This window comes from Leuciscus leuciscus (assembly GCF_965113295.1).
Source record: "Leuciscus leuciscus genome assembly, chromosome: 5".
Classification (NCBI taxonomy): domain Eukaryota; kingdom Metazoa; phylum Chordata; class Actinopteri; order Cypriniformes; family Leuciscidae; genus Leuciscus; species Leuciscus leuciscus.
Genome location: NC_138729.1, coordinates 7979068 through 8001150, shown reverse-complemented (window position 1 = coordinate 8001150; position 22083 = coordinate 7979068). Strand labels below are relative to the sequence as shown.

Sequence of the window (22083 nt, the reverse complement as noted above, 5' to 3'; positions counted from 1 at the left end):
TGTTTTCATTTCTTGTTTATTTTAACAAGTTTAACATTACTATAGTAAAACATTTGTTCAATTAGAACAACACATAAAGGAGAACTCGGACAACCAAACACCTTATAGTAATCTTATAAACAGTAAACGTGTTATACATTGGCATCATCAGCTGTTTTTAATGACATATGATAGTAAAAATACAATTTAATAACCTTATTATAGGTCACATGGATTGAAGATATCAAATGGGAAAGAGGAAAATCAGTTGACTTGTAAAACTATGTAGATTTGTAATGAATTGGTAGGATTTTAAAGTTGTGTTGCACATTACTATCATTTAAATACACCACTATTTTACTGCAAAAAAGTGATAGGAATATGAATTGATACATAAATTTGAACTAAGAAAAAAAATATTGATCCCAAACGTAGAACCGTCACAAACAGTTGAATATTTTTTTTGTATGAAACCCTGTCACACTACAGTAACTAGTCTGGAACATTTTAAGAACGTCAAATATTGTTAACTTTTGTGCATTGTGCACTTCTCTAAATTTTAACAGAACAAATAAACAGTTGTAAATTCACTTTAGTTGGCTACTCTTTTGATGAAAACAATAATGCCTAATTTCAGGGTCCATATTATCTCTGGACAGTGAGTTGTATATTTACTGTAGTATAAAACACACTTCAGCACTTCACACAGGATTCTTCTGTAACACTGGACGGACTTCAGTTCACTTTGGGCTTCAGCTCTGAAATGTGTACCCATTGTCATCTGGAGTTTGTATCTATCCTGATTGAGAGGGATCTATGGCTCTTCACATCTCTGTTGGATTTAAAAGGTAAAGTGAATATTAATGTGCCATTTTAAAGTTTCCAAATTTTTATTCATTAAATGCAAATGTGGGTAAAATGGTCCTTTTATTGGTCAGAGATTCTGCGTTATCCATATATGGATTGACAAGCTCTGGGAGCTTATTGTGGCTTTATCTGTAGCTGTCGTGAAACGTGCAAACATTTATACGAATGTAGCTATCATTACTACCCTTAACTGATAGATACAATTTATTAAATTTTTATATTATTTGTTTATAATGCAGTTAGAGCAGGAATCAAGGCTTCGTCGGGACAGCGTTTTTGCAATGCACAGAGAAGAGCAATTATACATTTTAAGACGAATTTTTTTTATTCTACGGGGTGTTGAATGCTTGAATCTGATTGGTTGACGAATTTTCTTAAGTAACTGTGCAATTATTTTCAGGAAAACGCACTGCTAAAGTAGTTCCAGGCAGGTCTTGACAGCATTACAGTTCCATATCACTTCGCCAAATGATTTCAGTTATTTCCAAGGTCTTGCAGCTGCCGAACACTGTTGAGAGACGCACAAAGACTCAGGAAATTCATACACGCTTGATCTCTCCCTCTAATAACTGCATTAGTCTGCTATCAATGGCTCAAGCCTCTGTAACTAGCTCTAAAATGACGTTTTGGGATTAGATGCGTAAGAAATTAGTCCAACACACAATGTTTTAAGGACAAAACCTGCCAAATGTCTTGAAATACATCATCTGAACAATGTTTTGAGTTGTGGTAACCGTAGTATAAGCAGAATAATTGACTCCGGGCCGTTGAATTATTGAAAAATACTGTGCACCCGAGGTGTCACGGTGCATTACCACCTCTGGTGTGCATTATTCCTAATAATTCAATGGTCCGTCATCAATTATTCCTTGTATAACACATTTCTCTTTATGAATTATGATACCGCTTGGTTTATTGGGTCAGACTGTTTTCTCGCCTCAAGTAGTAATGCTACGCTCCAGAGTTTGTTTTCAATCGGATCGTGACCACCTCGTTCAGGCGATCTCTGAATGATGTTTTGGTGCTGATCCGAGTGGGATTGCTCAATTCATATATGCTTAAACGAACCGAACTAAGGGAGAAAACGCACCAGGTTCCGAAGCTGACGCTCCATAAGAGCCAGGTGTGAAAATGCCCTAAGAGTGACAGGATAGGGCATATATGTATTATATGTAGCTTAACATCACAAAATTAAACCCTGAAGGCATGTAACTCATGAGTGTGCTGTAGGCTGAAGTGTCTCTAACCTGGCACACACCTTGCCCTCAGCAGCTGTTGTCTTCTGTCAAGCGTCTCCGTCTGTCTGCTCATGTTTGTGCACTTGGAACCAATTGAACACCTTCTAGAAAATAGTAGTAATGAGGGCAATAGTAAATGAAGAAAATTTCCACTCATATATTTAATGTATATGCAGATGTAATAACTAATAATGTGTTCATGTACTGAAATGAAACATACAGCATTCTCTCCACATCCATCCTTTCTATTGACGGCTCGACCACGTTGCTTTAACTTTTTCAGCTTCTTCATGTTATAGTAATACTCTACACACTGAGCTATTGATTTTGTCTGCAACTTAAAAACAAACATCAATTTAGTATTTTGAGACATTTATTAAAGGGTTAGTTCACCCAAAAATGAAAATTCTATCATCATTTACTCACCCTCAAGTTTTCCAAACCTGTATGAATTTTTTTCTTCTGCTGAACACAAAAGAAGATATTTTGAAGAAAGTCTGTAACCAAACAGTTTATGGATGCCAATGATGGAATACCATGGAAATCAATGAGGCCCATTAACTGTTTAATTACCGACATTCTTCAAAATATCTTCCTTTTTGTTCAGCAGAAGAAAGAAATTAATTCAGGTCTGGAACATCCTGAGGGCAAGTAAATGATGACAGAGTTTTCATTTTGGGATGAACTATCCCTTTAAAAGCAATAGAGAGCTGCGGGGATGATGTATTTTTCTAGGCTAACTCAGAAGTTAGCATCACCCTGGTTCTCTCGACAAAAAACCAATGGGATTTTTCCATTCGCTTTTGGATTGTTGCAGAAAATAAGCCCTGAGAACAACAAAAGTTTTATTCTTGCAAGCTTTGTTCATCAAGATAATCTTCACAAATGAGCATAACTTTTATGAATTTTGAAGCCTAAATACAAGAGTGTGAATATAAACACAGGGTAGTAAAAGCAGTTGAGTAGTAGATGACTTTTCCTGTTTGGCATGATGTTAAATCCCTCCGACAACCTTTATAATCCCATTTAGCCACTTGTTAGCAACAGTCTTTTAAGACAGGTGGGGTCGGGGGGAAGAGGGATGGATGGATGGATGAGTTGGAAGGGGAAGGGTGGGTGGGGTCGAGAGCTAGAGGTGGAAGGGTAGGGGTGGGTGGGGTTCAAAAAAACTGAGACGAACGGTGTGGTGAAGGTGGGTTCAGTGTATATATACAGACGGGGAGAGAGAGCTGATTAGTTGAGGCGTGGTCCTGCTCCCGAACTTCAATTAACTTGTTAACTACATTTCACTAGCAAGGACCACGCCACAACTGCACGGAATTAGCTATTAGCTTTGTGAAAGAATAAGGGTCGAAAGGAAATGGGGAAAGATGTTAACGACGGATCTCGGTCTGGCTGATCAGGGAGTCTGACCCAGGAGACTCAGAGTGGGGGCTTCGTCTCGGTAGGCAGTAAGCTGAGTTACTTGAAGACCCCCAAAAGGTTTGGATGAGACAATGCGGGCTTGTGCTTGACGGAGGTCGTTAAGATTATTGCGGATTTACAAGCGGTACGCTTCGGATGACCATCGACCTAAGACTCTGATTGTCTCGTCCGAGATGCCCATGCTGGCGGCCGTGGTGGCTGTTCCGATCCGGAATGAATGTATAGAGTAATGTTCGGGAGATATGCCGGAGATCCTGAGAATACTTTGGAAGTGTTTGCTAAACCAGAATCTCGTGGCCATTTTCCTGTTTTCCGTGAGGAAGAGTGGTTCTTGAGGAGATGAATGGTTGGCGTATCTGGAAGAAACGTATTCCGAAAGTGGCTCATAAGGACTGAGGAAGGAGTGGAGGCGAAAGATGTATATTGGAAACGACTCTCCGAATTGGTCGGTTTTACTTCTCTTTAGGTTATATATCAGAGAATCAGGCGTATGAGCGGTGATGTCTGAGAGGCTGGGATGAATGGCTGGATTGAAGGCTGAAGTCGACGGGGCGAATTCGGAGCATCTCAGGAAGCCGAAGAATGCGAGAAAGAACATGCATTCTAATGTTTGGTCGATCGATGGGCTCAAGTAGCCGGAACGTAATGTGTGGATGCATTGGCTCAGGAGGTCAGAAGTTAAGGGTAAGCGTTTAATGTTGAGGACTGGTTCTTGTTTTCGTAGACCTCTGATAAGCATGGATACGTGGGAGTGAGAAATGGTTTGGCATTGGTCGCCGGTGGCGAGTTTGTAGATAAAGTTAATTCCGGATAGGTAAGTCTGAATGGAGGATGCCCTGATATTTTGGTAGGAATGGGCATGAGTAACGAAGTTGCAGATGGACCAAACGTTCATTAGAGGAAATGAGAGTTGGTAAAAGGAGTGGTAAGCCTTAAAACCAGGGTTCTTGCAGGTTTCAGCAAGTAAAATTTAAGACCTTTTTAAGACATTTTAAGACCATAAAGTTTGAAAGTTAAGACCTACATTGCCAAAAAAAAAAAAAAAAAAATCAAAGAATTCATTTTATTTCAATGAATTAAGTAATTGAAAAAACATTAATTTACAGATAAAACAATCACATTAGTAACCTTCCACACCCAACAACGAGTGTCAGAATCAGATATATAATTTTTTTTTATAGAAAATTGTACTATGCATATTATACTGTAAAAAACACATAATTAGTTGATTTTAGTTGATCATAGTTGATCATAACTAGAGATGAAATGGCATGAACATTTCATTTCAATGATTATTGTGACAAAAATGACCACGGTTATCACAGAATCCTGTTCAAAAAGTACTAATACTACACAATGTTGAAAACCAGCAAATAACAAATAAAATTAGCATCAATATGCACTTTTTGTTTACATAAACATTCAAATAATAGCATTAAAAATTATAGCCAGATTTTAAAAGTGTCTTGCAACATGTTATATACTAACATGTACAAGTTCAAATAAAGTTGACAAAAAAGTTTTTTTAAAAGATAAACCTCACATATTTCAGACTTTAAATCATTTTTTCTAAAAAAAAATACTGACATTTACAATGCACTTTAGCTTATCTTTTATTATTAATAGTAAAATTCGGTCGGATTTTCCCGTGGCGTCTGTCGTTGCTATGCAACCAAGCACTGCGCTCTCCACAATGACAAAGAAGTTTTAGTGGCTAATGGATTTCCACCGGCGAGAAACACTTGCTGTAGCTCTGGCTTCAAGATTTATTTACGGAGAAGAGAAAAACACCCGTAGTGTTTGGGTGCACCCGCATCCTTCCAGTTGAGTGAGCTTTCAATGTTGTTACGGAAAGGGGCGAAGCTGATTGGTTGGTTCTTGTCACATGACCTGCGGTGCGTTTGCGGCATTCTGAAGAGTTGAGAAACTTGAGATTTTTTTTATCTCGCTGCGCCTGGAAAAAAACGAGTGCGTCGCTTCAATTATGAGTGCGCGCCTACATTTGAACGAACTTGAGCGCGCAAAAGATGCAATATGTGAACGGCCTGTTGGCGAGACCTTTTTTAGACCTGACTAAATGAAATTTAAGACCACGGATGAAAATCTGGCCGTTTTTAAGGCCTTAAATTTAAAGTTCAGAATTTTAGACTTTTTAAGACCCCGCGGGAACCCTGTAAAACAGTTCCAACCGGTCAAGTAAGCAGAGAGGGTACTCTGGGCGAGGCCGTTGAGAATAGCTTCTCGCGAAGCATGTGAAATTTCTTCCAGCTGTGGATTTAGTTGAAGATGGTGGCTGAAAATGGTGGAACTGGCGTGGGATGCATGTCTGATTCTGGAGCTAAGATTCTGAACTTCTGAAAAGAGAAACGAGACAATGAGTCGGCTATGCTATTGTGGTATCCTGGAACGTGTGCTGCTCGGATTATGAACTGACGTTGCGCCGATATAAGTGTCAGTCTGCGGACTAATTGCATGATCGCCAGGGAACTGGATCTGCCTTTATTTATGATTTCAACTACCGTTGAGTTGTCTGAGTGGATGAGTATGGAATGTCGGGACCATTCATGCCCCCAAAGGAGGGCTGCTATAATGACGGGATACATCTTGTAAAGTGCGGATGAGGGAAAGTCTGGGTGCTGAATTAGATGGCTGAACTCTGGTGGCCACTCGGAAGCGAACCAGTGGCCGCTGTAGTAGCCACCGAATCCTATGGAAGGCGCTGCGTCTGTGTACAGCTGAATGTCTTCTGGCTGTGTGACGTAGTCGTTATAAAAGAAGGATATGCCGTTCCATGAAGACAGGAATTTCTGCCAGAGCCGCATTTCCATTTTGCAAGCTTCATCCAAGGTTACTTTGTCGTGTAGAGAGGGTATTGATGCTGCTTTTGATAGTAGGTTGGAAAGGAAAGATTTTCCCTGGGGAATTATTCTGATGGCGTAGTTAAGGTGGCCGAGGAGGGCTAGCAGCTGTTGCTTTGTGCACCTGTCTGCTAGAAGATAGTTTGATAGGAGCAATGAAATGCGTTGTGTTTTCTCAGGAGGTAGAGATGCTTGGAAGGAGATGGAGTCTAGGGTGATGCCTAGAAACTCGATGGAGGTGCAGGGCCCTAAGGTCTTTTCTTTTGAAAGGGGTACGCCTAGTTCGGAAAACACTTTGACGAGGGTGGAAAGTCCTGAGTGTGGAGGTGCGGATGTAGGTGTGATGATGAGGAAGTCGTCGAGGAGGTGCAGGACGTAGGGAAGCCTGTGGTTGTTGATGAGAATCCAACATAAAGCCTCCGAGAGGGAGTTTAATATCTTGGGGCTGCTTCTGCAGCCGAAAGTGAGGCGCACTGAAAAATAATAAGCTCCTTTCCAGAATATTCAGAAGAAATGGCAGAATTCTGGGTGAATGGGCAAGACTTTGAAAGCACTGGTGATGTCTGCTTTTGAGAGCCATGCTCCGTGGCCTGCCTTGCGGATGAGAGTGATGGCTTGGTCGATGGAAGCGTATTTCATGGAGAAGTCTGGGGCTGGAATGATGCTATTAATGCTGGGAATGTGTGTGCCGTGTGGGGAGGACAGGTCGATGATTAATCTCTTCTTCCCGGAGTATTTCCTGGTGGCGATTCCAATGGGGCTGATGCGAAAAAGAGTGAAAGGAGGTTCTTTAAATGGGCCTATCATAAATCCCTCTTGGACTTCTTTAGCTATTAAAGTGTCAACAGTGTCTGGTTCGGAGAGGGCAGACTGGAGGTTATGGGAGAGATGAGAAGTGTCTGGGATTATTTCTATGCCTGGAAGAAAGCCGTTTTTAAATCCATTGATAAGGAAATCTACGAACTCTCTGTCGGGGTGGTCTAGTAAGGCAGTAGCTAATGCTTCTACCTTGACTGGTGTGCCGAGATACTGTAATAGTCAGTCGGGTAGAGCAGTTGGGTTGTGGGGGCAAGAGGCTCTTGAGTGGGCGCCTCCGCAGAAGGAGCAGGTGTGTAGGAATATACAGTTGGAAAGAGAGCAGCCAAGATGGTTGAAGTTGTTGCATACCATTCTGCCTCCTTGGTAGAGGATCGGTCGTCCTCTTTTGTCAATGCCTTTGGGAAGTGGAACATTGGCTGTGGGCTGTATGTTTAGAGGTTTCGGAATTAGAGGAGGAGGTGGGGCTGCTGTGGATAATCTATTGAATACGGATGTTTTGCGTGAGGGGGGTTGAGATTGAGAGGGTGTGATGGTGCAAGCTGAGGCTGGATGTGATGGTGCTCCACATAGTTCACAGGACATAGAAGTGCGTGCTGCGAAGATCCAACAGTAGAGTTCTGCATCAAGAGTGCCCCAGTATATCCCCTAATTGAACTGCTGTAACCGACCTGCTACTTGTGTGGCAAAAAGAACGTGGTAGTTGTAGAAGCCTGTTCCTCCAAAACGCACAGCCATGTCTAAAATGATTGATAGGTAATCGTCTAGCTCGGTTCTTCGATCGGGATAAACAGAGCAAATTATATCTCTGTAGATCGAGAAAGCTAAAGCAAATTCGGTGGGAGTGAGGTCCTTTGAACGGGAGTTTAAAGGATGGCTGAACTGCATTAGGCCTTGACTGGTTTGCAGCTCTCTGGGCTGGCTGATATTTATGAGGGATGGACGGAGGAGCTGGGCTAAATCTGTGTAGTTACCTGATAAGATCTGAAGACGTAAGGCTGAAGAGACTGGGGAGGGTCGGTGGATTGATGAAGCTGGACGAGGAGGCAGTGCAGCTGTGGCCAGGGTATATGGGCTGGTATTTATTGGCAGGATGTGAGGGTGTTGGGAAAGGGGAGGGGGAGGGGGAGGAGGGGGGAGGGGTAGATTAGTTGCGTAAAAGGAAGAAAGAGGAGGGGGTTGAAAAGGTCCACTGAGAGGTAGAAGTCCTGGGTTTGCTGCATGAGGGACTTGAATTGGGTTAATTTGTAGGGAAGAATCAGAAATAACAGGGGCCGTGTGGCTGTTAATGCCAGAAGGAAGGGTAGAAGAATGGGTGATGGGATGGAGGGATGAATGTCCGTGAGGATTTGTAGCTGTTTGTGAGCTTAAGTAAGCAAAGAAAGATGTCATGAATTGGGATAAGTCTGAGGTAGAAGGTGCAGATGTTGGAGGTAGTATTACTTGGTCTCCACTAGGTGGCGCGGACACTGCTGGCTGAGGCCGTTATGGAGGCAGTGTGGTGACGTCATGAGTGACGATGAGAGGATCGCGTGTCAATGCCGGAAGCGTTGGAGGCTCGGAATTTAAATTTGAAGTGTGTGTAGATGCTGTGTAAAGCTGAAATAGTCTTGATTTATTGTCAGATCGGCTGTAGTGGATACCTTTGTCCTTAAGAGCACGCTGAAGGCGAGCCACAGTCCAGTTCTTGATGGTATTCTCTGGTCTGGGAGACGTGCCGTGAGTGCGCTGAGAATTGCTACGGTTTGTTGAATGATGACGCGGTTGACGAGGAGAGCGATCGCGCCGGCTTTCGTGCCTGTGTCGATCGTTGATGGTAGTTCTCGTTTGCTGAGGAGAGTGATCCTGTCGAGTCGGGGTTGGAGAAATGTGCGATGATGAACTGTGACGTGAATGCCCGCGGGACTGAGGGATTTCTACAACAGAACGCAGCCGGTGTGATTTTTGGCTGCCTAGGGATTGTTGTGAAGACCTGACGCTCTGTGACGGAGGAGAGTTTCTGAATAAATCGTCAGAGGGGTTGATCTGCAGCTCGGAATCCATGTCGAAAAAACTGAGACGAACGGTGTGGTGAAGGTGGGTTCAGTGTATATATACAGACGGGGAGAGAGAGCTGATTAGTTGAGGCGTGGTCCTGCTCCCGAACTTCAATTAACTTGTTAACTACATAAAAAAAAGAAGCTTGTGTTGTCTTGCTTGTGTTAACCATAGCCATTTAAAGTGCCCCTATTATGCTTTTTTGGAAATTACCTTTCATGTATTGTGTAATATACAGTAACTGTTTGTGAATGTAAAAGGTTAGCAAAGTGTTAAAGATCAAAGTGCACGACAAATAAAGTTCCAGTCTCACTTCCTGTTACATACCTACGTAACTAACAAATTTGCACAATGCCAGCCTGTGGTCTTCATTGGCTGCCTGCAAACAAAGTCTCCTTTGACCCTCAAACACTAGTTGTAACTGACTTGTGCTGGAATTTATACGTAAAAAAACAACAACATCATTACTCTTCGTATCACTGTATCAATCGCTGAGGAAGCCTCTGGAGCTGAAATTCAGAAATGGTAATGGTTGTTTCGTTTCCGACACGTGCTGTAAGCGGTAGACCAATCACAACAGACTGGGCCATCTGACCAATCAGAGCAGAGTAGACTCAGGGAAAGGAGAGTTTAGAGAGACGGAAATTATCAAACAAACTATTTTCAGATTCTGAGAAATGAGGTTATGTGCAATATATATTGTGAGAAAATGTAAATATCATTTTGACCTTAGATGCATATAAACCTATTGTAGGAGACCTCCAAAACAAAATTAGGAGCACAATAGGGGCACTGACTTTGGATGATGCTAACTTGTTTCCGGATTTTATGGCTCATTCCTACACCACTCAAAAGGGATTTAAACAAACCCCAAGTATCATTATGCTACTCGTCCATCATCATTTGTATTACGGAAATGAATGATGCATCAAATTTGAGGAAAGGTGTGCTATTACTTTTATAACCTATTAAACTTGTGATTTCCTGACAGTATGCAGTAAAACAGGAACTTAGGCTATATGTAGAGACCAGAATATCACAGAGATACAGGGTGGGATCTTGCACTAATTCAGGAATGACTTCTTTTCTGAACTCTAAATTTCATACCACATTATGAATCTGTTGAAAGTCCTTGTCATGGTCAACCAGAGCTTTCTTGAACACTTTCATCTCTTGAGCAGTCCACTGGTCTGACCCTGCCAATTAAAATGAGTGACATCAAGTTTATGAAGGACTTATGAGTTTTATGTATTTCATGGGAGTCCAGTTCTGCTCCTGGAGAACCATTTCCCTACAGAGTTTAACTACAACACGCCTGCCTGGAAGTTTCTGGCAATCCTGATGACCTTGATTAGTTGTTTCATGTGTGTTTAATTAGGGTTGGAGTGAAACTCTGCTAGAAGGTGTCCCTGCAGGAACTGGACTGGACACCCATGATGTATTTGTGTATTAAGAGCTTGTACCTGTGTAGTGGTAATCATTCAGAGGATGCCAGGAGGTCCGATAATCTCCTCTCATTAGCAGTAAATCCAGTGCTGCCTGAAAGTTGAATAACGTATTAAACATCTGTAAATAAAACTCTCAGTGTGATGAATAAGCTCACCATTATGTTTCCTTGTACATCATGAAGGCAGTGGAGAGCGAGTTCGATGTTGGTGCCTCCTCCTGGTAGCACACTCGAACAACACATGTCTATAAGCTCTGTGACTGAAGCACAAAAAGGACGCGTGATCAGTTTTAACCTTTTGCACATGCTAAAAGAAAAAAAATAACATTTTACAAGGTTCAATAATAATTTTGGAAAAACATGGTTACATGTTGGGCCTCATTTACAAAGTTTTGCACAGAAACCGTCCTACATCTGATCTTACAATCATTTCTCAAATGTGCGTACGCGTGATTCCGAGAAGGAACGTATGCACAAAAAAAACGTGTGTCTCTCTTCCAGAAGTGATATTTATAAATTGCAAACGATCTTGAAATTGTGCGCAGCTAAATGGTTTCAGATCTCCGCTTTGTAAACGCCTAATGTCATTAACATATAAAAGAGTGCCAGTCAGCATCCAAATCATTTACTTGAGAATTGCGAGCAACCAGAATTGCATACATTTCCAAATCACTCTTTGCCACAATGAAAACGTCAAAAAGGCAGTTTTTATAAATATGAACGTTAGCGTGGATTTTAATGTATGCACACTTTAAGATTAAATCTGTGCGTATGCACGTTTTATAAATGAGGCCCCCAGTGTCTAAACATGTGGTTCTCAAGTCAACCTTTTGGGCCCCATTATCCACAACAATATTGAAAGGCCTCGAGACTTTTTTTCAATTGTTCATGATTTAATATAGAGAAGGATTTAAAAAAAAAAATGTTGTACTCAAAATGTGTATCCCATGACAACTAAAAAATATTATCTCATTTGACTTTAAGAAAAAAACTTGTTTTGGACAGACCCAGATAAAGGTGTGTTTACCCCTTTGCTGTGTCTCTGTGTTGGTAGAGAGGTCTTTCCAAGGAGTCCAGACGAGCTGAGCAGGGTGTTCTTCATAAAGTATGTAGAGCGTGTCACGCACTGGGGGGATCTCTGCTTGAAAACGCGAACCCACGTTAATCCTCCTAAAGGAGACGGGACAAACGTTACTGCCATTAACATAGAAAGGAAATGGACAGTCGTGTAAATAAGACTGTAGAATCTTCCTCTGTAATTAGGCAATTAATTCCAATCCTTTTTGTAAAAAACTTTATATACAGTTTTATGCAAAAGTTTGGGCATCCCTGATAATTATAAAAATTTCAGTTCATAATCTGCTGGCCTTTCAAAGCAGCAACTTCATTTGGATATAATTTAAACCTTTTGGAAACAGTGAGATTTCAGTTCTGAAGTAACATTTATGGAATCAACAGAAACAACAAAATGTGAGTATTAACAAAAACAGACAGGTCCAAAAATGTTTAGTAGAGCCTCTTTTTGCTGAAATAACAGCCTGTAGTCGCTTCTTATAGCCACTGATAAGTCCCTGAATTCTGGCTGCAGGAATTTTGGACCACTCTTCCTTGCAAAATGTCTCCAGTTCAGTCAGGTTTGATGGTTTCCGAGTGTGGACAGCCCACTTCAAATCATTCCATAGATATTCGATGATGTTCAAGTCTGGGGACTGTGATGGCCATTCTAGAACATTGTATCTGTGTCTGTGCATGAATTCCTTGGTAGATTTGGAACAATGCTTTGGATCATTGTCCTGCTGAAACAACCAACCTCTGCGTAACTTCAACTTCTTGACTGATTCTTGAACATTGTTCTTAAGAATCTGATGCAATCCTTAACTTTGACAAGGTTTCCAGTACCTGTGGTTGCCACAGAGCCCCATAGCATGATGGACCCTCCACCAAAGTTTACAGTAGGGAGCAGGTTCTTCTCCTGGAACGCTGTGTTCTTTTTCCACCAAACAAAGCGCTTCTGGTTGTGACCAAATAACTGTATTTTAGTTTCATCTGTCCACAGCACATTATTCCAAAATATTTCTGGCTTGTCCAGATGAGCCTTTGCATACCTCAAACGACTCTGCTTGTTGGCAGTACGCAGAAAAGGCTTCCATTGAGCTGTTCCTTGAGAAAGTGCGCTGGACAGTGGAACAATGTACAATGACACCATCAGCAGCAAGATGTTCTTGGAGCTCCATGGAGGTGGTCTGTGGTTTGTCTGTGACCATTCTAACCATTCTTCACCTTTGCCTTTCAGATATTTTTCTTGGCCTACCACATCTTTCCTTCACAAGGACTGTTCCTGTGGCCCTCCATTTTCTAACTATATTTCTGACTGTAGAGACTGAATGACTTTTTGTACCCTTCTCCTAATTCATATTGATGAATTATCCTAGTTTTTAAGTCATTAGAGAGTTCTTTTGAGGTTCCCATGTTGCTACTTTCCAGTAGAGAATCAAAGAGAAACATATCTAGCAATTAGCTACCTTGAATGTCCTTTTTCATGATTGGTTGCACCTGTGTTTTCAGTCTACTGTTCATTGAGCCAATTAAATGAATTATGTGTTGCAATCAATCAGCATTTAGTGACTACAGGGATTCAAATCAACACAATTGAAAGGGTGGCCAAACTTTTGCACATCCTATTTTTCACATTTGATTTTATTTCATACGACTCAATAGTGCTACACTAAGAAGTTTTGTCTGAAAAACATCACATTATCCAGCTTTCTCTAGAAACTGAATGGCATATCACTACTATCTTTTTTTTTAAAAGACAGAGCAAATTATCATGCAACCTCAGATTGTATAACTAGATATTACGTGCAATATTTTGTTTTCATATACATTGAGAAGCAGTGGAACACATGTTCCTATGTGTGTGTATATACTGATCCATACAAGTAACAAAGGTGAATTCAAACAAAAGCCTTTAGATCAAAAGATCTTTAGGATCATTCAGTCAAGTGTACCCAAACTGTTGGCTGGTATTATATTATGAAAAGTAATATTTTGCAATAATAATTTGTTGCCACAAAAAACTTTTCTAGGAACCTGAGATAATATAATAAATAATTAATTAATAAAAAGATCATAATCGTACAAATCTAACTAAAAACTTGAATAATTTAATATAAATGAATTTACAGAGGACCTATTATACCATTTTACAAAGTCTTTATTTTGCTTTTGCTGTCTACTAAAATAGGTTTTAATGCTTGAATGTTTTAATATATATATATCTCTATGAAGCCCCTCCTTCCAAAAAGTGCAATGTGCACTGATTGGTCGGCTGGATCAGTGTGTTGTGATTGGTCAACCACTTTAAACATGATCCGGGGTGGAAATAACAGTGTCTCTTGGGAATGGCAACAACACAACACACTACTAACCTCGCTCCCTTTATATTGCATATGCATTGGGCGGGAATTATTTAAATGAGGATTACTGTAACATACGTTCCCTGAAGAAAACTCAAGATGTTTCAGGGAGTTCAGAAACAGGGCGCATTGATATAGACAATCCCTTTGGAGTGACTTTGAGCTTTGTGACTTTGCAGACAGTTTTCATGCTCAAACAGCAACATTAAGAAAGTTGAAAATATAAAAAAAGCATAATAGGTCTTTTGTAGAGTGACTCACGGCCTTATGTTGACGACTGTGTTGTCAGTCGGGAAGGGGATGCCATCTGTAGGGTTTCAAAGTTAAAATTATTTAGCAAGAAGTAAAAAAAAAAAGGGTTCTCTCAGAAAATCTAACTAAAGCTGAAATCATGGGTTTAGTGCTCACCGAGGGTGCTGGGTGGCGGCAGGCTTTTAGAGTAGAGACCTGTCCCAGGACGGAGAGGGCTCAGCATGGGCTGAGGGGTGTAGGGATGAAACCGAGGGCTCAGCATGTGGTCTGCCAGATAGGTTGGCGAGCGCAGCTGGCTGGGATAACCAAGGCATCTCTGCAAACCCTGGGTTTCCTGATCATGGGCCCACTGTGGTGAAGATGAGCGAAGCAGAGGTGGACTGGGGATGATCAGGTGCTTTAAAGGGTCAAGACAACGAGACCTCTTAGATGCACCTTTACGAGTTTGTGACCTCTCAGCCTATGGAAGATATTTAGTGGTTAGTGCATGATCGCCTTTTAAACTATCCCTGAGCGATGATAAAAAAGCCAACTTAGGATATTCACTGTTTATTGTTATTATGTTGTGATCTACTACAACATTACTTGATGTGTGGAAGCTTGGGGGTCTAAAACGTGTGTGACAGAGACTGGGACAGACACAGGCATGAGCAGTGGGGACAGGTTTGCCCATTTGGACTTTTGCTTTTGTCCTGAATTCCCCTTCTGTCCTTCATCCTGTGACAGAAGATAAATTACGTTAATGTAAGTATTGATTTTCATGTTTTAAGTTCACGATTATACTTGAATTAATGTGAGCACCAGCGTTGAGGCAGACGGCTCTGAATTATGTTTCTCCTTTGTTCCATCAGAGGCAAGAGCTTCTAGAGAACATGAGGGCTGCGATCGAGCTCTGCGTACAGATGAAGTTCTTTTATATGTTCTGCAGGAAACAAACCAGAGTAAAACTTAGTGATTTTATCATAGACCTTCTGATTCAGAATATAAGTCTGTGTTAGGTCTGCTAGAAAATATACAAAAAATGCAACGTCAGCAACTATTTAACAGAATAGTTCCCCGAAAATTACTTTCACAAAAAACAAACAAATGTTCATGCTGCTCTTTTCCATTCTATGAACGCATTTAGAGACTAGCAGCTGTCGAGCTCCAAAACCGACAAAGCACTATATAATTTGTGTGAAAGGTTTTTTTTTGTTTTTTTTTTAGAAATGAATACTTCTATTCAGCATGGTTGCATTAAATTTATAAAAGTTACAGTAAACACATTTATAAATATATTATTACACACATTGCACGAATGTATATATATTTTATTTGTCAGAGAATCCTGGAAAAAATATATCAAGTTTTCCACAAAAACATTAAGCAGCACAACCGTTTTCATATGTAATAATCTGATAATAATCAGAAATGTTTCATGAACAGCAAATCAGCAGCATGCTAGAATGAATTCAGAAGGATCATGTGACACTGAAGACTGGAGTAATGATGCTGAAAATTCAGCTTTGATCACAGGAATAAATGACATATTCGAACAAAAAACAGTTACTTTAAATTGTAAGAATATTTGCAATATTACTGTTTTTAAAGCATTTTTAATCAAATGAATGCAGAATTAGCGTAAGAGATTTTTCAAAAACATTTTACAAACCTTACTGACCCCAACCTTTTGAACAGTAGTGTATAAAATAATATATATTTTTCTAAATTTGCACTATTCAGATATAGATTAAGCATGATAATATTGATCTGTTCCCTGGTGGTTAATTTGGAGACATTTGTACTCTAATAGGGGTAATTATTGAAATCATAAAATTTTTATTTGGCTAAAATACATTTTTAAATATCCTTACTCTGTAATCGGGCTGGAAAGGAATTAAATTAATTGGTGAAAATATGTCATATGACAGTTGTGAGCAAAGGACTAATGTTTAAATTGCTATTACGTATGTGTTTGACAGAAGAAAGTAAGTCATACAGGTTTGGAACATGAACATTTTCATTTTAGGTGAATTATGTTTAATTTTAGGCGAATTCTCCCTTTTTAGAACATGGATCTCTAATAAACTTCATACAGCTTTTAGAGTTGGGTGAAATACCCATAAAATCTCAAAAATGTTGCTTTCACTCCATTTTCTAACCTGCAACCAGAGCTTGGTTCCTCTCCTGTTGATTTCCCAATGGACTCCTGCATAATGAAATGCAAAATATTGATTATTTCTTCAAAAAAGGATCATATATAGAAAAAAGTGGAATGTTGTGTACCTTTTGTAAAAATGGGTTGCCTAGATAAGTGCTGAAGGATGCAAGCGCCACCTGACTAGGTGAAACGAGGTAGGAAGAGTGTTGTCGTGAACGTTTATGACAACTGGGCTGAGGAACGGGCAGTGGAGGAGCTGGGACATCAGACAAGATAGAGCAGGACTTCCTCTTCCTGCTGTTGGGTAATGGTGCATGAGGAGGAGGAGAAGGAAGTGCAGGATCAGGAATGTTACAATCAAAATCACTTTTCGGTTCAGGGCATAATAAGGCAGGTTGAGTAGAACTGGAATAGGAATGGCGTCGCTTTAACTTGTTCAGAGGTTTGGGGTCTTTCAGACTGTGTTTCAGCAGGATTGGACAATGCTTCTTGGGGTCGACTGAAGCTGGTGGCCTCGTAGGACAGCCCACACTGGAGGTCGCTGCCTCTCTGATAGGCTGAAATGAAAGCATCTCTTTCCATTCTTCAGGGTAAGACTCAGGGAAATCAAGATTGGTTTCCAAACCACGAACATGAAATGGACTCTGTGAAACCACAGGATTTTCTTCCTTCTTCCTGTCGAGACCTAAAGTCCACTGGGTGGAGTTCAGCATCTTGGCGGTTTCTTCAACCTTATTCGATTCACTGGCAGTCGCTAAAGTCCAGCTTTCCTGGTGCGTTGAGCATTTTACCTGAGCGCGATGGGTGTCTTCTGCATAGCACCCCAACCCAAGCTTGGGTTTTCCAGAATAACTGGGCTCTTTTAGCACAGGAGCTAAAACAGGCTTTGGTTGAGGGCTGAAGAGGCCGCGCGCCGCACGATTAACCGTAGGCTCCCACGGTGAGGCCGGCAGGTCATAGTTGTAAGCGTAGCTGGTGGAGGAAGGAGATGTGAAGTGGACTCTGTGTCGAGACGCACAGTGATGTTTTAGGGAGTTTTTGTCACTGTAGGTTTTGTGGCAGCCAGATTGAGTACAGTGATATGTCTTCCTCTTGTGGTGGGTCATCGTGTGGGAAGTGCTATGGAGAAATAAGGAGACAATGACACTGGAAACAGGATTTGTGAACACTGCAATTTCGACTCGTTTACCTTTGACTAACTGTAAAACCTCTCATTTTGTAAGAGATGAAATTGGATCAGTTATTTCAGACAGTGTAAGAAATATCCAGTAAATGTACAGCACTGTGCAAAAGTCTTAGGCACGCTAGTATTTTCGCCCCCCGCTAATGGTTTTAAGTCAGTTATTTATATCTTTTGCTCTAGTGTGTCAGTAGGAAATATCAGTTTACATTTCCAAACATTCATTTTGCCATTAATTGTAATAATCCAGAAAATGCAGTCTGACAACAGCCGGTATGATCCACAGGGAGATCTGATCTCACCATTATTAAATCCATCTGTGATTACATGAAGAAACAGAAAAAAATGAGAAAGACTAAATCCAGAAGAACTGCAGCAACGTTTCCAAGAAGCTCGAAGAAACCTTCCCACAAAGCTACCTGAAAAACTATGTGCAAGTATACTGAGGACAAAAGCTGTTAAACAAAAAGGGTGGTCACACCAAATATTGATTTGATTTAGTTAATGTTAACCGTTAAATAAAATCTATTTATGGCATTATTTTTGAAAGCATCCTCACTTTACAGCATTTTAACACAAGTGCCTAAAACTTTTCACTGTACTGTAGCTTGGCAGGAAGGTTTTTTCAAGCATCTTGGAGACGTTGCCACAGTTCTTCTGGATTTAGTCTGTCTCGGTTTTTTCTGTTTCTTCATGTAATCACAGATGGACTTGATGATGAGATTAGATCTTCGTGTGGAGCACAGGCTATTTTCCTGCTGACACACTAGAGCAAAATATATAAATAACTGGCTTAAAACCATTTTTTGAGGGTGAAAATACTAACGTGCCAAAGACTTTTAGGGATGGCCCAGGCCCACTGGTTAGCGTGAGAGCATTTTGGATCAGTGTTGTTGCGCAACTGAAGAATTGTACATCTATTTTACAATGAGATTTGCTATGAAGTGAATAGTGAACGAGTAAAGAAGCGAGTATATCTATTTTACTATACCTTGCAGACACACAAGCATTTGGTTTTCTGTGGTGTATTCTACATTGATGCACTTGAATTTGAATTTGAATTCAAATTCAAAAAACAAACAAACATGATTTTGTGGGGGGAAAAAACACATTTAATTGAAAATAATAATTTTCAAAATTATAAATTTTTATTCAAAATAAAAATGTATAAATTTTTTGGTGGGGTTAGTGAAACTGAACAAATCCTTATGGACCCTTTTCACATTCCTGGGTTTGTCAGAAGCAGAACTCGTCATAGTTGGGTAAACTTATGTAGCGGTGAATGGGAGATGACAGCAAATCAAATGTTTGTATTCCTGTTTGCTCCAATAGCAAAAGAAAAAAATCTGAGTTAAGAGTTTCCACGACTTTCTAAAAGAAGGAAAAATATAGAGATTGATTACAGCAGTCAAAAAGAGAAAGATTACAAATTTGACAACCTGTCACCACAAAAATCCTATCAATTCCAAAATGAAGTCCCACCCTACATTTATTTCACTCGGATATACGACACAATAGGGAAGGAAAGACTATCACAATTTCCATTTCATCTTTAAATGCCAGAACGATGCAGTTTTGGAATAACAACGTAAATTCTGCCTCGGCTAAGGTCTATCATAACATCCTGTCAAGGTAGTAAACTGACGTGCATGATAGGCATTACTGTATACATTAATAAATATGCTCACTCGAAACCACTTAATCCTTTACAATGAGTAATTCACTTAATAGTAACATGGGGTTGTATAGTACTGTACTAATGTATTATTTAATTATTGCAATTACTTTGTATTATTTTAAACTTTTTTATATTATTTTAATCATGTTTCTTTAGTTAGTTCATTTAAACCTTATTTTAATTTATTTATTTGTGAATTTTTAGACTGTTGAATCATCTCTAAACCCTCTAGCACTCCTTTGCTGGACCCCTGTCTGAAACCCTCTAATCTAGAGAATAAATGGCCATAACTGAATCACTGAGATGCCAGCACATGTGATAATTACTTACAGCTGATGATAGTTTTGAAATGCTCTCTGACAGACGCTGCAGATATGTGGCCCTTCGTGTCTGTGGATCAAGAGGTGTGTTTTAAGTGCACAGCAGGTTTTAAACTCTTTCCTGCACACACGGCACTTATTCACAGAGACACTGGATCTCAGCTCGGCATCTTCTGTGTTAGGACGGACAGAGGTTAAAGGGCATGATGTGGAGGTCTTTCTGCTTTCTGTATCAAATGAGAAAGGCATAAATTCTGGTTTGGACATCCAGAAAGTCACAAAAACAGAAACAGCATAGAGATTAAACGTGCTATTTTTCTTACTTGAATCAGACTTGGAGTCTAGCCACAGTTCTGGATCTATGATTGGCAGGTCTGATGATAGCGAGAGCATGGAGACACTCAGGTCTGAGGGGTTTTCCATCTCCATTACCAACTCAGTGGGATCCCTGTTGTACAGTGGAGAAATAAAATTCAGTAATTTGGAAACATTTCTTAATATATAACAAGCGAAAAATCACGTTTCACGAGCGCAATGCTGCGGGCTAACGTTAAGCTAAAAAATAAACTGGAGATATTTGCAATCACCTCAAAAATGTGAATGTGTTAAAAGGACATTAATTGTAGATTAAACAACTATTAATTTCTGGATGGTAGGTATCTATCAGTCTGAAGTCATATAACACACAACAAAAATGAATCTGAAATGACCTAACAGTTAAACATCGTAACGTAAAGCAAAATTAGCAAGTGCAAAAGCATGACACTAAATGTAAAACACACTGAATTTAATCCGATGTAAATGCATGCTATAAATGAGTGTTTACATGTTTATCAAGTTATCTGCGCGTCCCGTCGAAAGTTTGCTGATTATTTGGAAAAATCATTTGCAGACTACAGAGCGAAGCCACCAGCAAGGTAAGCCGATTTAGCGGTTTCTTTTTGATTCAATCGATCGATTCGAAGAACCGATTCAATAGTTCAATAAATTTCTGACTCAAGAGCGTGATAGGAAAATACACGAATCGAATTCGCGATGAGATCATTGCGGTTTTAAAAAGGTAGCCTACACAAGATACTAGGCCTAATTTGTTATTAGTGTGAATTAATGTGTTCAAGTCCTGTCAGTTATGATCTTATCTTGTTATTATCCGCAGTCTCTATTAGGACACGTGGATAATTTAAGGGTGTTTTGTTTCATATTCATTTATTCTGTTCAAACCTAATTTCCACCAGGTTGATTTATAGGCCTACCGTCTATTAACGTCATAAACATGACAACGTGTACATAACAGTATCGAGTTGATCGAGATCAAAATTCCTGTTTATTTTTTACATATCTGCTTCATGTTTAAGCTGACTGTTCATGCATGACTGTTGCTGCCATGATTGACAGACTGGCATTTCAATAAACTGCTGGGCTGCCATTCTACAAGTCTACCAGGCCACACTGAGGCCGGTGGGGGACTGCCCTGACCAAGCTTTAGCTGTTCAAGGTCAATCAGCAGACACTTTGTGTCTGGTAAGTAGCTTCTCTGAGAGCCAGATGAAAAGGTAACTTTACAATTTAGTCGTGCAATTCTCAGATTCAGTTCATCCTAATAATTGTGCCATTTCCAAATAAATACAACAACTTGTGAATATTTTCTTACACAAACACATCGCTTCGCTTCAGAAGGTCTTTATTAACCCCCCGGAGCCATGTGGAGCACTTTTAGGATGAATAGATGCACTTTTATGGACTTCAAAACAGAAATGGCCATTCGCTGCCATTATAAAGCTTGGAAGAGCCAAGACATTTTTTAATATAACTCTGATTCGATTGTATTTGTCTGAAAGAAGAATGTCATAAACACCTAGGATGACTAAATCACAAGCTAATTTAAATGTTTGGGTGAACTATCCCTTTAAGGAACATTTATTTGTTTTAATATAGATCATATAGTCCTAAATTAATATTCTTTATTTCAGAAGAATTATTTACCATCACAAAGGCCATAAAACAGCCCTAAATGATTGTTCTTTATCTAGAACATTTATTTGCCCTCATAAAGGTCATGTACATTGTCTTACCCATTTCTTTTATTTGTATTGCTCATATTTTTATATTTATTCATTAGCATTTTGATCCTATTTTTTTTTTTTTATATATTGTTATATTTTGTTGTTGTTGATAAACTCGATTATAACGGTATGCAGTAAGTTAAATTCATTTTCTAGCAATTCTACCCTTAAAAAAACATCTTTAAGTCAAATAGTTTGTTTTTACAGTTTTATTTATTAAATAGTAGACAAAATATAAAAAGTAAAAGATATATAAATGTAAACAAAAGACTACATACAAATATTAAAATATATTTTTAACAGAAAATGTATAAACAGTAGAAACTAGACTGTATAACAAAATTAATCAACCAAAAGATAATTTAAA

The 22083-nt window shown here is 39.6% G+C and overlaps 1 protein-coding gene across 1 annotated transcript; it reads right to left on the bottom strand.

Annotated features, from left to right (window-relative positions):
- Nucleotides 1-118: 118 nt before the first annotated feature.
- znf541 (zinc finger protein 541) lies at nucleotides 119-20585 on the bottom strand. The gene is made up of 15 exons (XM_082171713.1): nucleotides 20480-20585; nucleotides 19977-20101; nucleotides 19664-19826; nucleotides 16908-17594; nucleotides 15137-15257; nucleotides 14921-15052; nucleotides 14492-14684; nucleotides 14345-14390; nucleotides 11695-11837; nucleotides 10824-10927; nucleotides 10684-10759; nucleotides 10328-10416; nucleotides 2305-2421; nucleotides 2094-2188; nucleotides 119-811 (listed from the first exon to the last, which is right to left on the bottom strand). Coding segments are annotated over exons 1-14 (2055 nt in total). The 5' UTR covers nucleotides 20482-20585; the 3' UTR covers nucleotides 119-811; nucleotides 2094-2131.
- Nucleotides 20586-22083: the final 1498 nt, after the last annotated feature.

Bases quoted from the DNA above. Each gene is read 5' to 3' on its own strand.
- znf541 (XM_082171713.1), bottom strand. The intron at 17,595-19,663 runs GTAAGTAATTAT...ATTTCTCCATAG, and splicing joins TTTCAAAACTATCATCAGCT to CACTTCCCACACGATGACCC. The intron at 11,838-14,344 runs GTGAGTCACTCT...CGTCTCCTTTAG, and splicing joins ACAGTCGTCAACATAAGGCC to GAGGATTAACGTGGGTTCGC.